Raw genomic sequence first — 16,280 nt, forward strand, 5'->3', positions numbered from 1 at the left:
TAAGGGCAACTGGATTCTAAATATTATTCTGACGTCTCATTCTCTGACTGACTTGAGATTGTTATCAGGTCAAGATTTGGCAGAATAGCTTACTCTTGAGACAAGAGGGAAGAGACCTCTCACCCCGTAGCCCTCATCTGTGTCGTAACCAGAGAGCCTGGAGAGGAGGCTGAGCTGGCAGGACAGTGTGCACTCATTAATACTTCCTGCTTTTAAACCAAAAAAACCCCTCGTGAATGTGTGTTACTTTAATGCCAAATAAGGCTTCCAGTGAAGACATCCGGGACTCTGTTTTCAAAGTGTTCAGAAGCTTTTTTGTAACTGGATTTTTTTTTCTGGGGGGTGGTGTGTCTTTTTCTCACCTCATTATTGGTCCACAGTATTTACTTTTCGTCTCTCTCAATGAACAGGACAGAATGATTAAAAAGGAGATAAGTGTGTGTCAACAAACTCAGGCCCTTCTCTACAAGAATCTTCTTAAAAAATGGAGGATGAAGAAAGAAAGCTTATTGGTATGGTTCGCAAATATATAGTTTTCCCTATTTAGTGAATGAAAATCTACTATTTCATATTATGCCATTTTTCTTGCTTTTTTATGTTCACAAATTCTACGGGCTCGTTGATTTGGGGTTCTCAATATAGTACTTGGCAAATATTGCAGAATAGGTTAAAGATTATGGCAAAAGGTGAAATTAACTAAAGGGCTCATATGTCAGTTCCTGAAAAACAAAGTAAGTGGCATTTTTATTGAATAGAACTAGCCATTCTCCAAAGATGTGATCCACTTGAATCTCATGGAGTCGTTCTGATTTACCCTGGGCCAACTTCAGTATTAGGAAAAAAAGAGAGAGAGAGAAAAAAAAAGAAAGAGGCAAAATGAAATAGATTTTAAATGAGTAACTCAGAGTGCTCTATTGGGGACATTTTGATAAAATTTTGGTAATTGGTAAGGCTGGAGAAAAATTCATTAGCAAAAAATGAGGGAAGACTCTGCAGTATGTTTGCTTTCTGCAGAGTTTCTAGTACAGGGGCATGGACCTTAGGATGAAGAGATTTGCTCTGTGTTACCATGAGGTGTGGCTGGAGCTGCCATGGCCACATAGATCTGGGTCCTGTTTAAAAATAGCCACTAACATTTCAGTGGGAGCTCACAGAGTTCACAGCCCCCTTTTTATTGTGCGATGGCTCCTAAAACAGTTCAGTTCTACTCCGTTAGTATATTATGTTGATAAAGGGTACCATTACAGTGGTCACTCACTCAATTTTTTTTGGTATTTAATGATTTTTATTTTTTTCCGTTATAGCTGGTTTACAGTGTTCTGTCACTTTTCTACCGTACAGCTTGGTGACCCAGTTACACATACATGTATCCATTCGTTTTTCTCACATTATCAAACTCCATCATAAGTGACTAGACATAGTTCCCAGTGCTGTACAGCAGGATCTCATTGCTAATCCATCCCAAAGGCAATAGTCTGCATCTATTAACCCCAGTCTCCCAGTCCATCCCACTCCCTCCCTCTCCCCCTTGGCAACCACAAGTCTATTCTCCAAGTCCATGATTTTCTTTTCTGTGGAAAGGTTTATTTGTGGCATATATTAGACCCACTCAGTTTTAAAAAAACTTATTAGTGGTGTTTAAAATCTCCAAACAGAAGTTCCCATGGTGGCTCAGGGGGTTATGAACCCAACTAGGATCCTTGAGGATGCAGGTTCGATCCCTGGCCTCACTCAGTGGGTTAAGGATCCAGCGTTGCCGTGAGCTGTGGTGTAGGTCACAGATGCACCTCGGATCCTGTGTTGCTATGGCTGTGGTATAAGCCATTGGCTGTAGCTCTGATTCAGCCCTTAGCCTGGGAACCTCCATAGGCTGTGGGTGCAGCCCTAAAAAGCAAAATGAAGAAAGAAAGAAGAAAATCTTCAAATGTAGAAATATGTCTGATGACGTCACATCCTATGCTATGTACCCACAATCTGTATTTGATCACTGTTAACATACATTTTCTAACCTTTTATTATTATTATTTTCTACTGTATAGCATGGTGACCCAGTTACACATACATGTATACATTCTTTTTTCTCACATTATATGTTCCATCATAAGTTACTAGACAAGAGTTCCCAGTGCTACACAGCAGGGTCCTATTGCTAATCCATCCCAAAGGCAATAGTCTGCATCTGTTAACCCCAAGCTCCCAGTCCCTCCCAGTCCCTCCCCTTCCCTCTCGGCAACCACAAGTCTATTCTCCAAGTCCATGATTTTCTTTTCTGTGGAAAGGTTCCAAGTGATATCATACGGTATTTGCCTTTCTCTTTCTGACTTAACTTCACTCAATATGAGAGTCTCTAGTTCCATCCATGTTGCTGCAAATGGCATTATTTCGTTCTTTTTTATGGCTGAGTAGTATTCCATTGTGTATATATACCACATCTTCCTAATCCAGTCATATGTCAGTGGACATTTGGGTTGATTCCATGTCTTGGCTATTGTGAATAGTGCTGCAGTGTGATCACTGTTAACTTCTTCTTGCCTTTTTTCTTTCCTTTTTTTTAATGGTCACACCCATCCATGGCACGTGGAAGCTCCTGGACCAGGGATTGAATCAGAGTTGCAGCTCTGGCAACACCGGATCATTTAACCCACTGCATACCAGGCCAGGGGTCAAACCTGTGCCTCTATAGCGACCCAAGCTGCTGCAGTCAGGTTGTTAACCCACTTCACGACAGTGAGAACTCCTAATATCTTGCCATTTTTATCTCCTTATCTCCCCTCAATTTGTGTCATAAAACACATGACACTTGACTGCTAACTACTCAGCTAGCATCTGCAAAAATCAAGGATGTGTTCTCCTCCATAATCGCCGTGTACACTTCACAGAGTTAGCCGTAATTCCATCTAGGTGTCTAACTGTGAGTAGACATCTAATTCCATGTCCAAGTTTGATTTCCTAAAATCTCCCGCAAATGCTGCTTCCCGTTGGTTTGTTCAAACCAAACCGATGAGACCAACACTGTGCTCGAGCTGACTCACTATGTTCTGTATTTACCTGCTTCCCTCTTCATTCTGTCGTTTAACTCATTCCCTTGACCGTCTGTGTTTCTTGTAAACACAATTTAGATAAAAAAATTGGATTAACTTCAGGCTCACCACTTTGGGCAAGAATATATCATATGTGATGCTGTCTGCTTACATCGCACCGTGTGAGGGCGTGTAATCCGAAGTGGCCTTACTACCAGGAGTGCTGTGCTACTAGGTTAAGATCCATGGACGTAGTATTTTCCTCCTTCCTTCCTTCTTTCTTTCTGCTTTTTACAGCCACACTTGCAGCATATGGAAGTTCCCAGGCTAGAGGTTGCATTGGAGCTGCAACTGTTGGCTTACACCACAGCGCCAGCAACACGGGATCTGAGCCATGTCTGTGACGTACACCACACCTCATGACGATGCTGGATCTTTAATCCACTGAGCAAGGCCAGGGACTGAACCTGAATCCTCATGAATACTAGTCAGGTTCATTTCTGCTGAGCCACAACGGGAACTCCTGGCTTTCTTGATTCTTAAGATTGAATACTTGTTTTCTATTTAATTTTAGAATTTTTTTTTTACTAACATTATCCATGTTTTTATTTAATCTTTTGGGTTGAATTCTTAGTTTTTTGTTTTTTTTTTAAATTTTTTGCCCCTCTTCTCCCTTATTCAGGTATTTGAGGCTGTACATTTCCCATTAAGTAACTGTGTCCATTGTGTCTCTTGAGTTTTGATATATGGTATTTTTTCTGTTCAGTTTTAAGTATTTAAAATGTTTTTGGTATTATTTCACTTGAGTCATGAGTTATTTATTACACAAGGGGAACATTTTTACAACCTTTTTCTATTTACATATATTTTAATTTTATTGTGGCTAGATGACACTGGTCTGTATGAATCTGAGTCTTTGAGATTTTTGAGCTTTACTTTGTGACCTAGTCTTAAGTTTTTATAAATGTTGCAGATGTGCCTAGAAGAATGTATATTGAATAAAACAAGTTTGTTAATAGTGTTTTTCCAAAAAAAGAGTTGTGTTTTTGCAATGATGGTTTCTTCAAAAGATAGATAGTAACTGGGACAGGAAAAAAGCTGGAGCGAGGAAAGAAGCCACGCTCAAGGACTTTCTGTCTTAAGTTGTGTTTAAATGTTTCTCATTGTTCTGGCCCCCTTGTAACTTGGCTCATTTCTCTTTTGTGTGCTGAAGGAATGGACAGTCGCATTGCTTCTCGTGCTGTCTTTGTGCACCTTTCGGGAAATCTTCAAAGCTAATCATTTTCCTGAACAGCCCCCTCGTGTCCTGGGGCACGTGGATGAATTTAATGACTCCGATCCAGAGGTGGTGGCCTACACCCCAGTCACTCACGTGACGCAGAGGATAATGAATAAGATGACTATGGCTTCCTTTATGACAGGTGTGTTGTTTGGTGATCGAGGTCTCATGATTATGCCACCAGCTCACGTTTAACTTGAAGTTCGTTTTGCAGATCGAGTTTATTTACCCTGCCTGTGGGTCCGTGGTCCTCAACTGGGGCAACTGTGTTAAAATTAATACAAATTTTAGGACATAATACATGAAAGTATAAAAAAGTATTTTAAAAGAAGGCCATACATTGGACTTCAGAAATTTCCAAAGCCTTCATTATTATTGAACTTACTAACAACCTGTTGGCCTCTGCAGATTGCCTGTTTACCTCTGCAGATTGTAAACATGTTCATTATAAATGTCAGGAGCTTAATTTTCAGAGTTTTCACAGCATGGGAGAGTCCCTGGGCCAGGGACCAAACCCAGGCCACAGCAACGACCCAAGCCACAGCAGTGGCAAGGGCAGATCCTTAACCGCTTGGCTATCAGGGAACGCCTTAGAGAGCGTTCTTGACTCCAAAGAATGTGGGTGGGCTGTAATTTCTGATTGTTGTGCTCTGATTCTTTGCATGCAATTTATTTCTCCTGGCATACTATTTTCACATGATAGCAATCGGTTTATAATCTTGGCAAGAAACCGCCCCCCCCACCACATTCTCAAGTCTTTCTATTGATTATTTAAATTTTTTTTCTTTTCAGTTTTAAATATATTTTCGTTGCCAGGGTAATAGCCAGGCTAAAAAAAGTTAAGCAGTAAAGACTTGGATGAAGCAAAAAAAAAAGAAGAGCGCTTTTGCCTTCATCTTAACTTCCATCCATACCGTGGGTCCCGTTTAAATCTGTGTGTACCTTTTTTAGGATAATACGTGCACAAACATACACATGCCCACTTATATAAACGTGTATTTCTACATGCATATAGGTGCACAAATTCAGCTTTTCTTTACTGACCTGGGGATCATGCTAGAAATATATGCTGCAAATTGGTTTTTTAAAACCAACATAATTGGCTCTTGAACAACAGGGGGCTACCCATCCTCCAGGAAGTCGAAAAATCCGAGTAATTGAGAGTTGGCGCCTGGATCTGGGTGTCCTCAGCTTCCAAGATTTATCCATCTGCAGTTCCGCCTCTGCACATTCGACCAATCCCTGGGCAGTGTAGAAAGGCAGTATTTGCCACCGAAAAACTCCACGTATACGCGAACCCGTGCAGTTCAGACCTCTGTTGTTCAGAGTCAGGGGTGTGTCATTCACATCTCAAGCCTCACACATTGACATTGACTTTTAAACAGCAGCAAAGACGTTCAGCCCTTAACTTAAGAGGCACCTATTTGGGATAGTGTATAACTCCCATGATTATATGGGAAACCCAGATACTTGCAACTTGGTTCTGTGTCCTCTCGTAATAAGTTTATATGATTAGTTACATTTTCTACACATGGCAGGAAGGACAATCATTGGGACTCCTGATGAAGACACCATGGACAGAGTATTTCCAAAAAACGACTCTGAAATGGTGGGAATTGTGTTCACTGACGCTTTCTTATATCGGCTAAAGTTCCCGTGGGGGCATCGAACCCCAGATATCGGAGAACACTTTGAATACTCAGGTAACCACGGGAGAATGGATTCCAGTATTCTTTGGCTATTCATCCAATCCCCTGTTGGGAATAACTGAGAGGAATATTAATAAAATCGAGAAAAGAAGTAATATTCTTTTCTGACCAGTCTTCATTATAGAATGAGTCTCATTGTTTTGGCAACCGTGCGGTAATATTCTTCTTTCTTCCAGCTTTGTAGGAGAACAGACTTGGGGTTGCCAAGGTGGAGGGGGAGGGAGTGGGATGGACTGGGAGTCTGGGGTTAATAGATGCAGACTCTTGCCTTTGGGGTGGCTAAGCAATGAGATCCTGCGGTACAGCACAGGGAACTATGTCTAGTCCCTTAGATGGAGCCTGATGGAGGATAATGTGAGAAGAAGAATGTATATATATGTGTGTGACTGGGTCACTTTGCTGTACGGTAGAAATTGGCAGAACACTGTAAAACAACTATAATGGAAAAAATAAAAATCATAATAAAAAATAAAATAAAAATGCTCTAGATTGTGCAATCATGGACTTTGGGCAGACATTTAGATATTTCATTTAGAGCCGAAGTTCATGTTTTAGTTCCATTCATTGATTCCATGGCATAATGATCCCGTGTTTTTCCTCCTCTTTGAAGAACACTGATGGGCTGTGTATGATGAAATTTTTTGTCCCTTGGCAACGTACTGGCAAAGAGGGTTTGTAGCTTTTCCAACTGCAATGAATGCTGCAGTTATAGAAGTAAGTGCCTAACTTCAAAACCCTGTTGAGATCTTCTGTCTGTTTCCCCCTCACTTGCAGTCTCGGCCTCCTCCTCCGTCGTACCCTTCACTCCTTTGCCTCTTGTTCTGAGAAGACAGAAGCTGGAACTCTCTTCCAGCTTCCCAACACGAACCTTCTACAACGACGACCCTGCTGTCTCCACACCCATCCTTCCCCTTCTGCCTCATCCTTCATGTCCTTCCTCAGTTTCTCGGCTGAGGTTTTGTCCTTTTCAACCTGAGCAGGAAAGTTGCACAGTGGACTCCACCCCTCCGCCGCGTTCCCTTTCTTCACCTCCCCTTTTAACGAGGGACTTCTCTTCAGCATTTCAGATGGTGAATGTCTGCACATCTCATCAAGCGCTTCTCTCGTCCACGTTTCCTCCTCAGGCACACGCCCTTCATTGCCTCCACTTTTTGAGAGGGTTGACTCGCCTCAGTGTAGCTCCTGTTCCCAGCACACAGCCAAAGCGGATTTTTCTAAGGTCAGTAACAATGCTCAGGCCAAGTGACAAGTGACATTTTTCCTTCCCTGTCTTACTTCATCTTTGAACTAAAAATCATAGCATTCACCTGGTTTTCCTTCACTTTCCCTGCCATTCTTGCAGTCTTATCCAGCATCACACTCTCACTCATTTATTTATTTATTTATTTGTTTGTTTATTTATTTATTTATTTATTTTGGTCTTTTTGCCTTGTCTAGGGCTGCTCCCATGGCATATGGAGGTTCCCAGTCTAGGGGTCTCATTGGAGCTGTAGCTACCAGCCTACGCCAGAGCCGCAGCAACGATGGACCCGAGCTGTGTACACCACAGCTCACGGCAACGCCGGACCCTTAACCCACTGGGTGAGGCCAGGGATCGAACCCAAAACCTCATGGTTCCTAGTCGGATTCGTTAACCACTGAGCCACGATGGGAACTCCTATTTTGTTGTATTTTATTTTTTGTCTTTTTAGGGCCATATCTGTGGTATATGAAAGTTTCCAGGCTTGGGGTTGAATCAGAGCTACAGCTGTCGGCCTACACCACAGCCACAGCAAGGCCAGATCCAAGCTGCATTTGTGACCCTACACCACACATAGCAAGGCTGAGTCTTTAACCCACTGAGTGAGGGCCTCATGGATGCTGGTCGGGTTTGTTACTGCTGAGCCACAGCGGGAACTCCCTTTCACTTCTTTAAATCTGTAATTCTGCAAGGTTCTATCCTAGACATCTTTCTCCTTCCTATATACTTTCTCTAGAGAATGTCATGCATTTCCTTATGTTTAATTATAATTTACATGCTGGTAACTCCAAGAACCCTGCTTCAATCTGTTGACCAGCAAACCCATGCTGTAAAGCACCAGATAGCAAATAATCTAGGCTCTGGGGGCCAGACTGTACCTGCTGCAGATACTCAACCCTGCTGTTTTCATGTGCAATCATCCATAAACCAGTGGGCATGACTGTGATCCAATGAAACTTTATTTACAAAAACAGGTGGTGGGTGAGGTCTGGTCCCAAGTATTTGACTGTTTATTTTGATGCCCCATAAGTAAGTCAGACTAGCATGGTTCACAACTGCATATGGGGATGTTTTTCTCCAAATGTGACGGAGTCTAAAATGTTTCCTTATCTCCGTGAATACCAAAGCCATTCACTTAGCTGGGGATCATCAGAGACCACTTCCTCTGCTTCACTCATTTCATCCCGTCTCTCATCCAGCCCGGTTAATTCTAAGCTCAAATCTGCCAACTTCTCAACTCTGCCACCAGCAGTTGTCCAAGCCATTATCATCTCTTGCTTGAGCTAAGGGAGTAGTTTATTTTTTTCAGCTCATCTATTGTCTGTCTGTCTCTGTCTGTCTGTCTGTCTCTCCATCTCTCTGTCTCACATATTTTAAATTGAACTATATGAAAATGAAAAGAAACAAAACCCCACAAGGTGTGTGGTTTTCTGATGTATTTCTTCTATAGTTAATGTCATACATTTGTTTGTTAATATCCGATTTAGGTCACAACTAATCATTCCGAGTTGGAAGAGTTGACATCAGTGATTGGAATAAATATGAGGAACCCCCTTTCATTTCTCGGCAAGAAACTATAAATGAATGGTTTATTTTTATTTGTGTAGTTTGTTTCTCCCCTTTTGTGCACGTTGCATCATTAAACATGACAAAGGAAAGAAAAAAATGTAAGAAACTGATGACACTGATGGGCCTCCGAGAGTCAGCATTCTGGTAAGTTAAGGTGCTGTTGCACCTGTGTAGCACTCATCCAAAAACATGGAAACTCGTTAGGTTATAAAAGAAATTAGATGCATTCACAGGTTGGTTTTGCGTGCATTCAATTTAATGACCTTACTTGTATTAGATGTCAGTAGCAGTAAAAATAAGGAAGGATCGTGCTTATGCTTCCCTGAGTTGAAAAAAAGTATGATGGATTTATCAGCAGCAGAAAGGTTTCCTGATATAGATCTGTCCAAGATAGCAGGGTTTGCATTGGCTAAATTTTTAAAATTTAGTTGATATCACACTAGTTATTGTGTAAACATGCTCTTTGCCTCTCTTTCTCAACAAAGATAAAGAATAGAGATTTTAAAAATAAATAATATGCATAAAAAGTATCACTTTGACAATGTAAAACCTCTTACCAGATGCAGACATCCCAGGTATTAAGGTAAAGCTGATAGAGTTCTTATAAAATTCTTATATATTTTACCTTCTTCCACTTTTCTCCTGGTCAAGTACAAATTTTGCTACAATCTGTTTTACCCAACCAAGGCTCAAGAATGCAGAACTCCCGGAGTTCCCATCGTGGCACAGTGGTGAACGAATCCGACTAGGAACCATGAGGTTGCAGGTTCAATCCCTAGCCTCGCTCAGTGGGTTAAGGATCTGGCGTTGCTGTGAGCTGTGCTGTAGGTCGCAGATGCGGCTCGGATCCCGCGTTGCTGTGGCTCTGGCGTAGGCCGGTGGCTACAGCTCTGATTCGACCCCTAGCCTGGGAACTCCATATGCCGTGAGGGTGGCCCAATAACTGGAAAAACAAAACAAACAAACAAACAAAAAAACAATGCAGAACTCCCAAAGAATCTTGAGAGTAATTTCTTATAAAAAATATGAATACATCATGAAAATTATCCATAGTAATCTCCAACTGTACAGTGCTTTTACATGGAATTCTAGTAATTTCAATTCTATGAACCTTAACAAGTGAGAGGGTTTGATTTAAATATACATGAATTAAGATTAGCTCCTCTTGGGGCTCATCTTTTAAAAAGAGGGCAGGATAGGAAAAAAATGATAAGACAATGATTAAAACATAATTTTTGCTTGATTTTTCCCCCTTTATTAGTTTTTGAGATAATTAACTGTTTTGCTAAAATCCTCCAAAGATGGGCAATTTGAAAAATACCCTTATAAACTCCTGGATTTAAACATGTCTAGTAGGCTTTAATCCACTATGAATATTGTTTTTATTCAAACTCCCATTGTTCCATCTTTGGCCAAAGGGAGCTACTTCAGGTTGATTTCTGACTTTTTTAAATGGCTCTCCCTGCAGCACCTGAAAGCTCCTGGGCCAGGGATTGAATCTGAGCCACAACTGGCACAATGCCAGATCCTTTAACCCACTGCACCAGGCAGGGGATGGAACCACACCTCCGCAGCAACCTCAGACACTGCAGTCGGATTCTTAACTCACTGCACCACAGCAGGGACTCCATTTTTTTGATAGATTCCTTGCTATAAGATGTTCCAGTATCTTTTTTATAAAATCTTTTTAGGTTACTTTATTATTATTATTATTTTTTAATAGTTATTTCCCCAATACAATTCTTTTTCCTACTGTACGGCATGGTGATTCATTTACACACACGTGCACATTCTATTTTTGCACATTATCATGCTCCATCATAAGTGACTAGACATAGTTCCCAGTGCTTCACAGCAGGATCTCATTGCTAATCCATTCCAAAGGCAATGTTCCAGTATCTTATAGTTGGAATATATTTCAAGACGATTGTGGGCTAGAAATAGCCTTTGTTATGGGTTTAGTCACTTGTTCTGGCCTTTTTAGGAGGAGGGGGTAGAGACAGAGAATAATGATATGTATTCTACCTATTATATATAGAATGAAATACACACCTTAAAGATGTCTTGTGAGTTCACGCCGATACTTGCAGTTCAGACACAATACTCTAGGGCTTTTAATTGACCTCTTCCATATTAGAACTGTATCCCCGTTTTTATGCACTGAGAATTCTGGTTCTCCAGGAGAGATACAGAAAATATTAAAATTAGAATATTCCTAGTTATTTTTAATCAAGAAACAGGATACAATAGCCTAACAACAATGCTAGTATTATTTCATCGTAATAACTGAGAATAGGTAAAATAATGTTGTAAAGGTAATTATAATAATTGCTAAGGTAGTTCCCCTCGTGGCTCAGTGGTTAACAAATCCGACTAGGAACCATGAGGTTGTGGGTTTGATCCCTGGCCTCCCTCAGTGGGTTAAGGATCCGGCGTTGCCGTGAGCTGTGGCGTAGGTCGCAGACACAGCTCAGATCCCGCGTTGCCGTTGCTCTGGCGTAGGCCGGTGACTACAGCTCCGATTAGACCCCTAGCCTAGGAACCGCCATATGCTGTGGGTGAGGCCCTAGAAAAGACAAAAATAATAATAATTGCTAAGCTAACGTCTTCACATGCATTATTCTATTTAATCCTCGAACAGCCATGTGAGATAGCTAGTACAATTAACTTCATTTTACAGAGGAGGTGAGAAAAGACAAGAAATTTGGCCCTGATCACACAGCTAAAATGCACATAGCCACAATTTTATTTTTATTTATTTACTAGTTTTTTATTTGTGCCTGTGGCATGTTGAAGCTCCTGGGCCAGGGATTGAACCTGTGCTACAACAGCAACCTGGGTCTCTGCAGTAACAACACTGGCTCCGTAATCCATTGCGCCACAAGGAAACTCCACCTCAGCCACAATTTTATAGTAGACGGGACTCAAGTATGTCGTTTTTCAGACTGTGTCCTCTGAATTGTCTCGCACACTGCCTCTCTAAACATTCGCGTGTGCAACATTTTGAATTAACCCTTTGTTTCCATCATAGGCTCTCTTGGGCATTGATGGACGCTGGCTTCATCATCATCTATCCGCTTTTATGGCTCTGGTCATAACATTTGTCCAAATTATAGTCATTACTGGCTTCATGGTGATAGTCGCACTCTTTATCCTATATGGCCTGTCTGTGGTGAGTTTGCAAAACATATGTCTCTCCACCTGTTCTAGGTCTCAGATATATGAGCAAATAAAAGTATTCCCTCAGGGAGTTCCCGTTGTGGCGCAGCGGAAACGAATCTGCCTTGAAACTCTGAGGTTGCCGGTTCGATCCCTGGCCTTGCTCAGTGGGTTAAGGATCCGGCGTTGCTGTGGCTGTGGGGTAGGCAGGCAGCTGCAGCTCCGATTCCATGCCTAGCCTGGGAACCTCCACATGCCGCTAGTGTGGCCCTAAAAATGCAAACAAACAAACGAAGAAAGTATTTCCTCAGGAAATCGGTAGGGTAGAACTGCTCGTCTTGTATCCTGGTTTCTGTATGTTTTGAGAAAGTGTTTTGTCTGTGTGAGAAATGAATGAACAGTATTACTATTCAAGATTCTCACAGGAAAAAATGTACCAATGGGAACCCATCTTTCTTCCTTCCCTCAGATAGCACTGGCTTTCCTTCTGAGCGTGTTGATGAGGAAACCGATTCCTGCGGGTTTGGTTGGGTTTCTCTTCACCGTGTTTTGGGGGTGTCTCGGGTTCACTGCACTGTACACACAGCTTCCTTCACCGCTGAAGTGGGCCTTCGGTCCTTTCAGCCCTTTTGCCTTCACTGCTGGAATGGCTCAGGTAAGAGCGAAACCATTTCATGATTTTACATATTAGATTTTCTAAATTATTGAAGAGTTCAGTACTTTGTAAAATGAAATGGTCAGTCACCCTGTATTTTAGGAAATGCTGCTATTGAAAAGCTATCTAGGAGTAACCCTTGTGGCTCCATGGGTTAAGAGCCTGACCAGCATCCATGAGGATGCGGGTTTGATGCCCTGGCCTTGCTCAGTGGGTTAAGGATCCAGTGTTGCTGCAGGCTGCGACTTGCAGTTAGTTGCTGTGGCTCTGGTGTAGGCTGGCAGCCGCAGCTCTGATTCGATGCCTAGCCTGGGAACCTCCATATGCCACAGGTGTGGCCTTGAAAAAAAAAGGAAAGCTAAATAAAATTTTTTTATCAAAATGATAAACACAAAAGATTATGTGTAAAAGCTTAGAAAACTTATATGAGAAAAATAATTGCTCATCATCAGACCACTCAGACTCTGGATTGCATCTCCCATTTAAAGAGGCAGTAAAGGTGGAGGTTAGGCGGGCCGAGTTAGGGCCATGAGGCATGAATCAGGCTCAGCTCTGCCAGTTGACAGCTGGGTGACCTTGGGCAAGTCACTGCAGAATGAGGAGGGCGGTAGAATTCACCTCATGGGGGTAATTGTGAGACCTCGCCGCGCGTTGTCTATGTATAGTGTTAGAACAGTGCCTGACCCCTGCTGTGTGTAGGCTAGCTCTTATCTTCCTTATCTTTGTTTTCTGTGCTCTTCATTATCCTTAAAATGAATCTCTTCAAGTCTTCCATGTTTATTTAATATTTGACCATTTCTGCAGCATCTGACTACTGAGGATTTTAGATTTCCTTTCAGTATCCTCCAGTTTCACTGCCCATTCAGTTTCTCTTCCCAGAATGTTATTTTTGGTTGCTTGCTCACATCTCTAAATTCCCTTCTGAAACCTTCTGATCGATTTCGGTTATTTAGTTGTTTTACTTTCTCAAAGAGCACTTCTGACCTTTGTGACAATAATTTGGTCTGTACACAGCAGCAATTCTGCTAACAGCTTCACCGTGCAGTTTTTGAAGAAAAGGATGGTTGGAGTTCCCGTTGTGGCGCAGTGGTTGACGAATCCGACTAGGAACCATGAGGTTGCGGGTTCAATCCCTGCCCTTGCTCAGTGGGTTAACAATCTGGCGTTGCCGTGAGCTGTGCTGTAGGTCGCAGACGCGGCTCAGATCCCGCGTGGCTGTGGCTCTGGTGTAGGCCGGCGGCTACAGCTCCGATTGGACCCCTAGCCTGGGAACCTCCATATGCCGCAGGAGCGGCCCAAGAAATGGCAAAAAGACAAAAAAAAAAAAAAAAAAAAAAAGGACGGTAAGGTGTTCCTGGTGGCCTTGTGGTGAAGGTCCAGTATTGTCACTGCTGTGACTCAGGTCACTGCTGTGGCATGGGTTTGATCCTTGGCCCAGAACTTCTGCATGCTGTGGGCACAGCCATCAATAAATAAATAAATAAAAATTTTAAATAAAAAAATTTAAAAAGACAAGAAAAGGAAAGACTATTAACATGTGAATTATATTTGTTTATGCTGCACCATTAAAAAAAAATTTAGTTTTGGAGTTCCCTTGTGGCACAGTCAGTTAAGGATCTGGCTTGTCACTGCTGTGGCCTTGGTTGCTGCTGTGGTACTAGTTCCATGCTGGGCCCGGGATTTTCTACATGCTATGGATGTGGGGAAAAAAAAAACAAATTTTAGTGTTACAGAGTCATCTAACTTTTACTTTTTAAATTCTTTTTCATCTCAGATTTTACACTGGGATTATTACGTGAATGGTGGTGTTTTTCCTGATCCTTCTGGAGAGTCATATATGATGATAATGACTTTTTTCATTTTGGCATTTGACACTTTTCTCTATTTGATGTTAACATTATATTTTGAGCGTGTTTTGCCTGGTAAGTAATAGTGTGCTGAACGTGTAATTTAAAACAACTCTTTCTTTTAAGGGAATGTCTCATTCTTTGTGGACTGGTGATTAAGGAGCCTTTCTGATTACAGAGGAAAGGAGAAACAGTCCAAACACTAGAACCTCCTCATTTCCATCTCGCAATTTAATGTTCTGAGTGGAAGTATGTTAAGACCTTTTAATTAAAAATACTTTGCATTTCTGTTGGCTTTTATGTTTTATAGAGGTAGGGAGTGTGTGTGTGTGTGTGTGTGTGTGTGTGTGTGTGTATTAACTGGGGAAAGAAAAGGAAAGGAAAACAGCTCTTGGAGAATGATTCTTTTTTGTGCTTGAATTGAACTCACTGGCGTTAGTTAAGGTAGTTCGTTAAATTGTTCTTGCTAATATTTGGCCCCCGTAAACTTGCTCTCCTGAATCTCAAAATATAAAGAAACACAATATAAAGTTAGCAGATGACCTCTTCTCTCTCTTTATGGAGATCAGCCTAACAAGAATGCTTTATACAGTGTTTTACAAATTAATAAAATAAACTCTATAAACAACTTTTAAATAATGATTATAAAATTCCCGTGCACATATAATCTGAGGAACTAATATTCTTTTTTTTTCTTTTTAGGGCTGCACCCGTGGCAAATGGAAAGAAGTTCCCAGCTAGGGGTCAAATAGGAGCTACAGATGCTGGCCTACACCACAGCCACAGCCACAGCAACGCAGGATCTGAGCCGTGTCTGCGACCTACACCACAGCTCACCGCAACGCCGGATCCTTAAGCCACTGAGCAAGGGCAGGGATCGAACCCGCATCCTCATGAATCCTAGTTGGGTTCATTAACCACTGAGCCACAACAGGAACTTCCAGAGCTTATTTTCTTATATTCCCTTTTGCCCAAATGAATTCACAGATTTTACTCACACATACATCATCCCTTCTTACATGTCAGAATCTGAATATTTCTCTCCTCATAAACCCTATTTATTTAGATATCTTCTTTTATCTGTTTTATTACCTTTTATCTGAATTCAGATATTCTACTCTAAAAATACAGTTTTCTTCTCAGCTTCTAATTGTTTCATGCTCTTTGTTTCCATTACACTATGATTTTAGGTTTTTGTCCCCTCTTCCTCTTTGTCATTCCATTAACATTTTATTTTAAAATTTCATAACATATCATTTTGAAATAAGTAATTTTTTATGCATTTAGCAAATTGCCTTCAAAAGTATTTCGCAGAGTTAATCTTGTGAATAAATGATTTCTCAAAATTAAATGCCATTTCTTCTTTGAGCCGAGAGGTAGCATATAATATATCTAAAGCTTATTAAACCAAGTTAACATATATCCTTGCCTTGGCACAGGTCACAGGCAGAGAATCAGCACTCTAGTGTCTGAATAATTTTAAAAAATTGCTTTACTGTCATTTCTCAAACCTGTAAAATGGGAATTCCAATCCCTGAGTTCATCTGCTTGTATACGCACTCGCTTTCTCTTGCACTCATACAGCAGTGGCTGTAAAAACTTCCTTTTCTCTAAACTCTTAAAATGTCCCCCAACTAAATGGGGGGGGGGCTCTTTTCCATTTTCCCATTATCTTCCTCCTTTTGGAGCTTCTTATTGTCTCTTTTCCCCATTGCTCATGGCCCTTTGCAACATAAATCAAATCAGTTTGCTTTTGGTCTCCCCCAGGTCCAGGAAGCGAGCCGGTACGAAAATCAGAACTC

The 16,280-nt window shown here is 41.4% G+C and overlaps 1 protein-coding gene across 1 annotated transcript in view; it reads left to right on the forward strand.

Moving 5' to 3' along the window:
* The first annotated feature begins 90 nt into the window (after positions 1-90).
* The window catches only part of LOC100626206 (ATP-binding cassette sub-family A member 10), a 46,935-nt gene continuing 30,745 nt past the window's right edge, over positions 91-16,280 (forward strand). Inside the window, 10 exon segments of the mRNA XM_084983165.1 lie at positions 91-512; positions 4,234-4,441; positions 5,838-6,002; positions 6,619-6,722; positions 8,736-8,796; positions 8,799-8,961; positions 11,849-11,886; positions 11,889-11,989; positions 12,446-12,631; positions 14,406-14,553. Of these exon segments, the coding sequence (XP_084839291.1) occupies positions 237-512; positions 4,234-4,441; positions 5,838-6,002; positions 6,619-6,722; positions 8,736-8,796; positions 8,799-8,961; positions 11,849-11,886; positions 11,889-11,989; positions 12,446-12,631; positions 14,406-14,553 (1,450 nt within the window). The 5' untranslated portion in view covers positions 91-236.

This window comes from Sus scrofa, chromosome 12 (assembly GCF_054392235.1).
Source record: "Sus scrofa isolate SSC_HxYL_T2T_F1_AM1 chromosome 12, Sscrofa_HxYL_maternal_Yorkshire_Landrace_v2.0, whole genome shotgun sequence".
Taxonomy (NCBI): Eukaryota; Metazoa; Chordata; class Mammalia; order Artiodactyla; family Suidae; genus Sus; species Sus scrofa.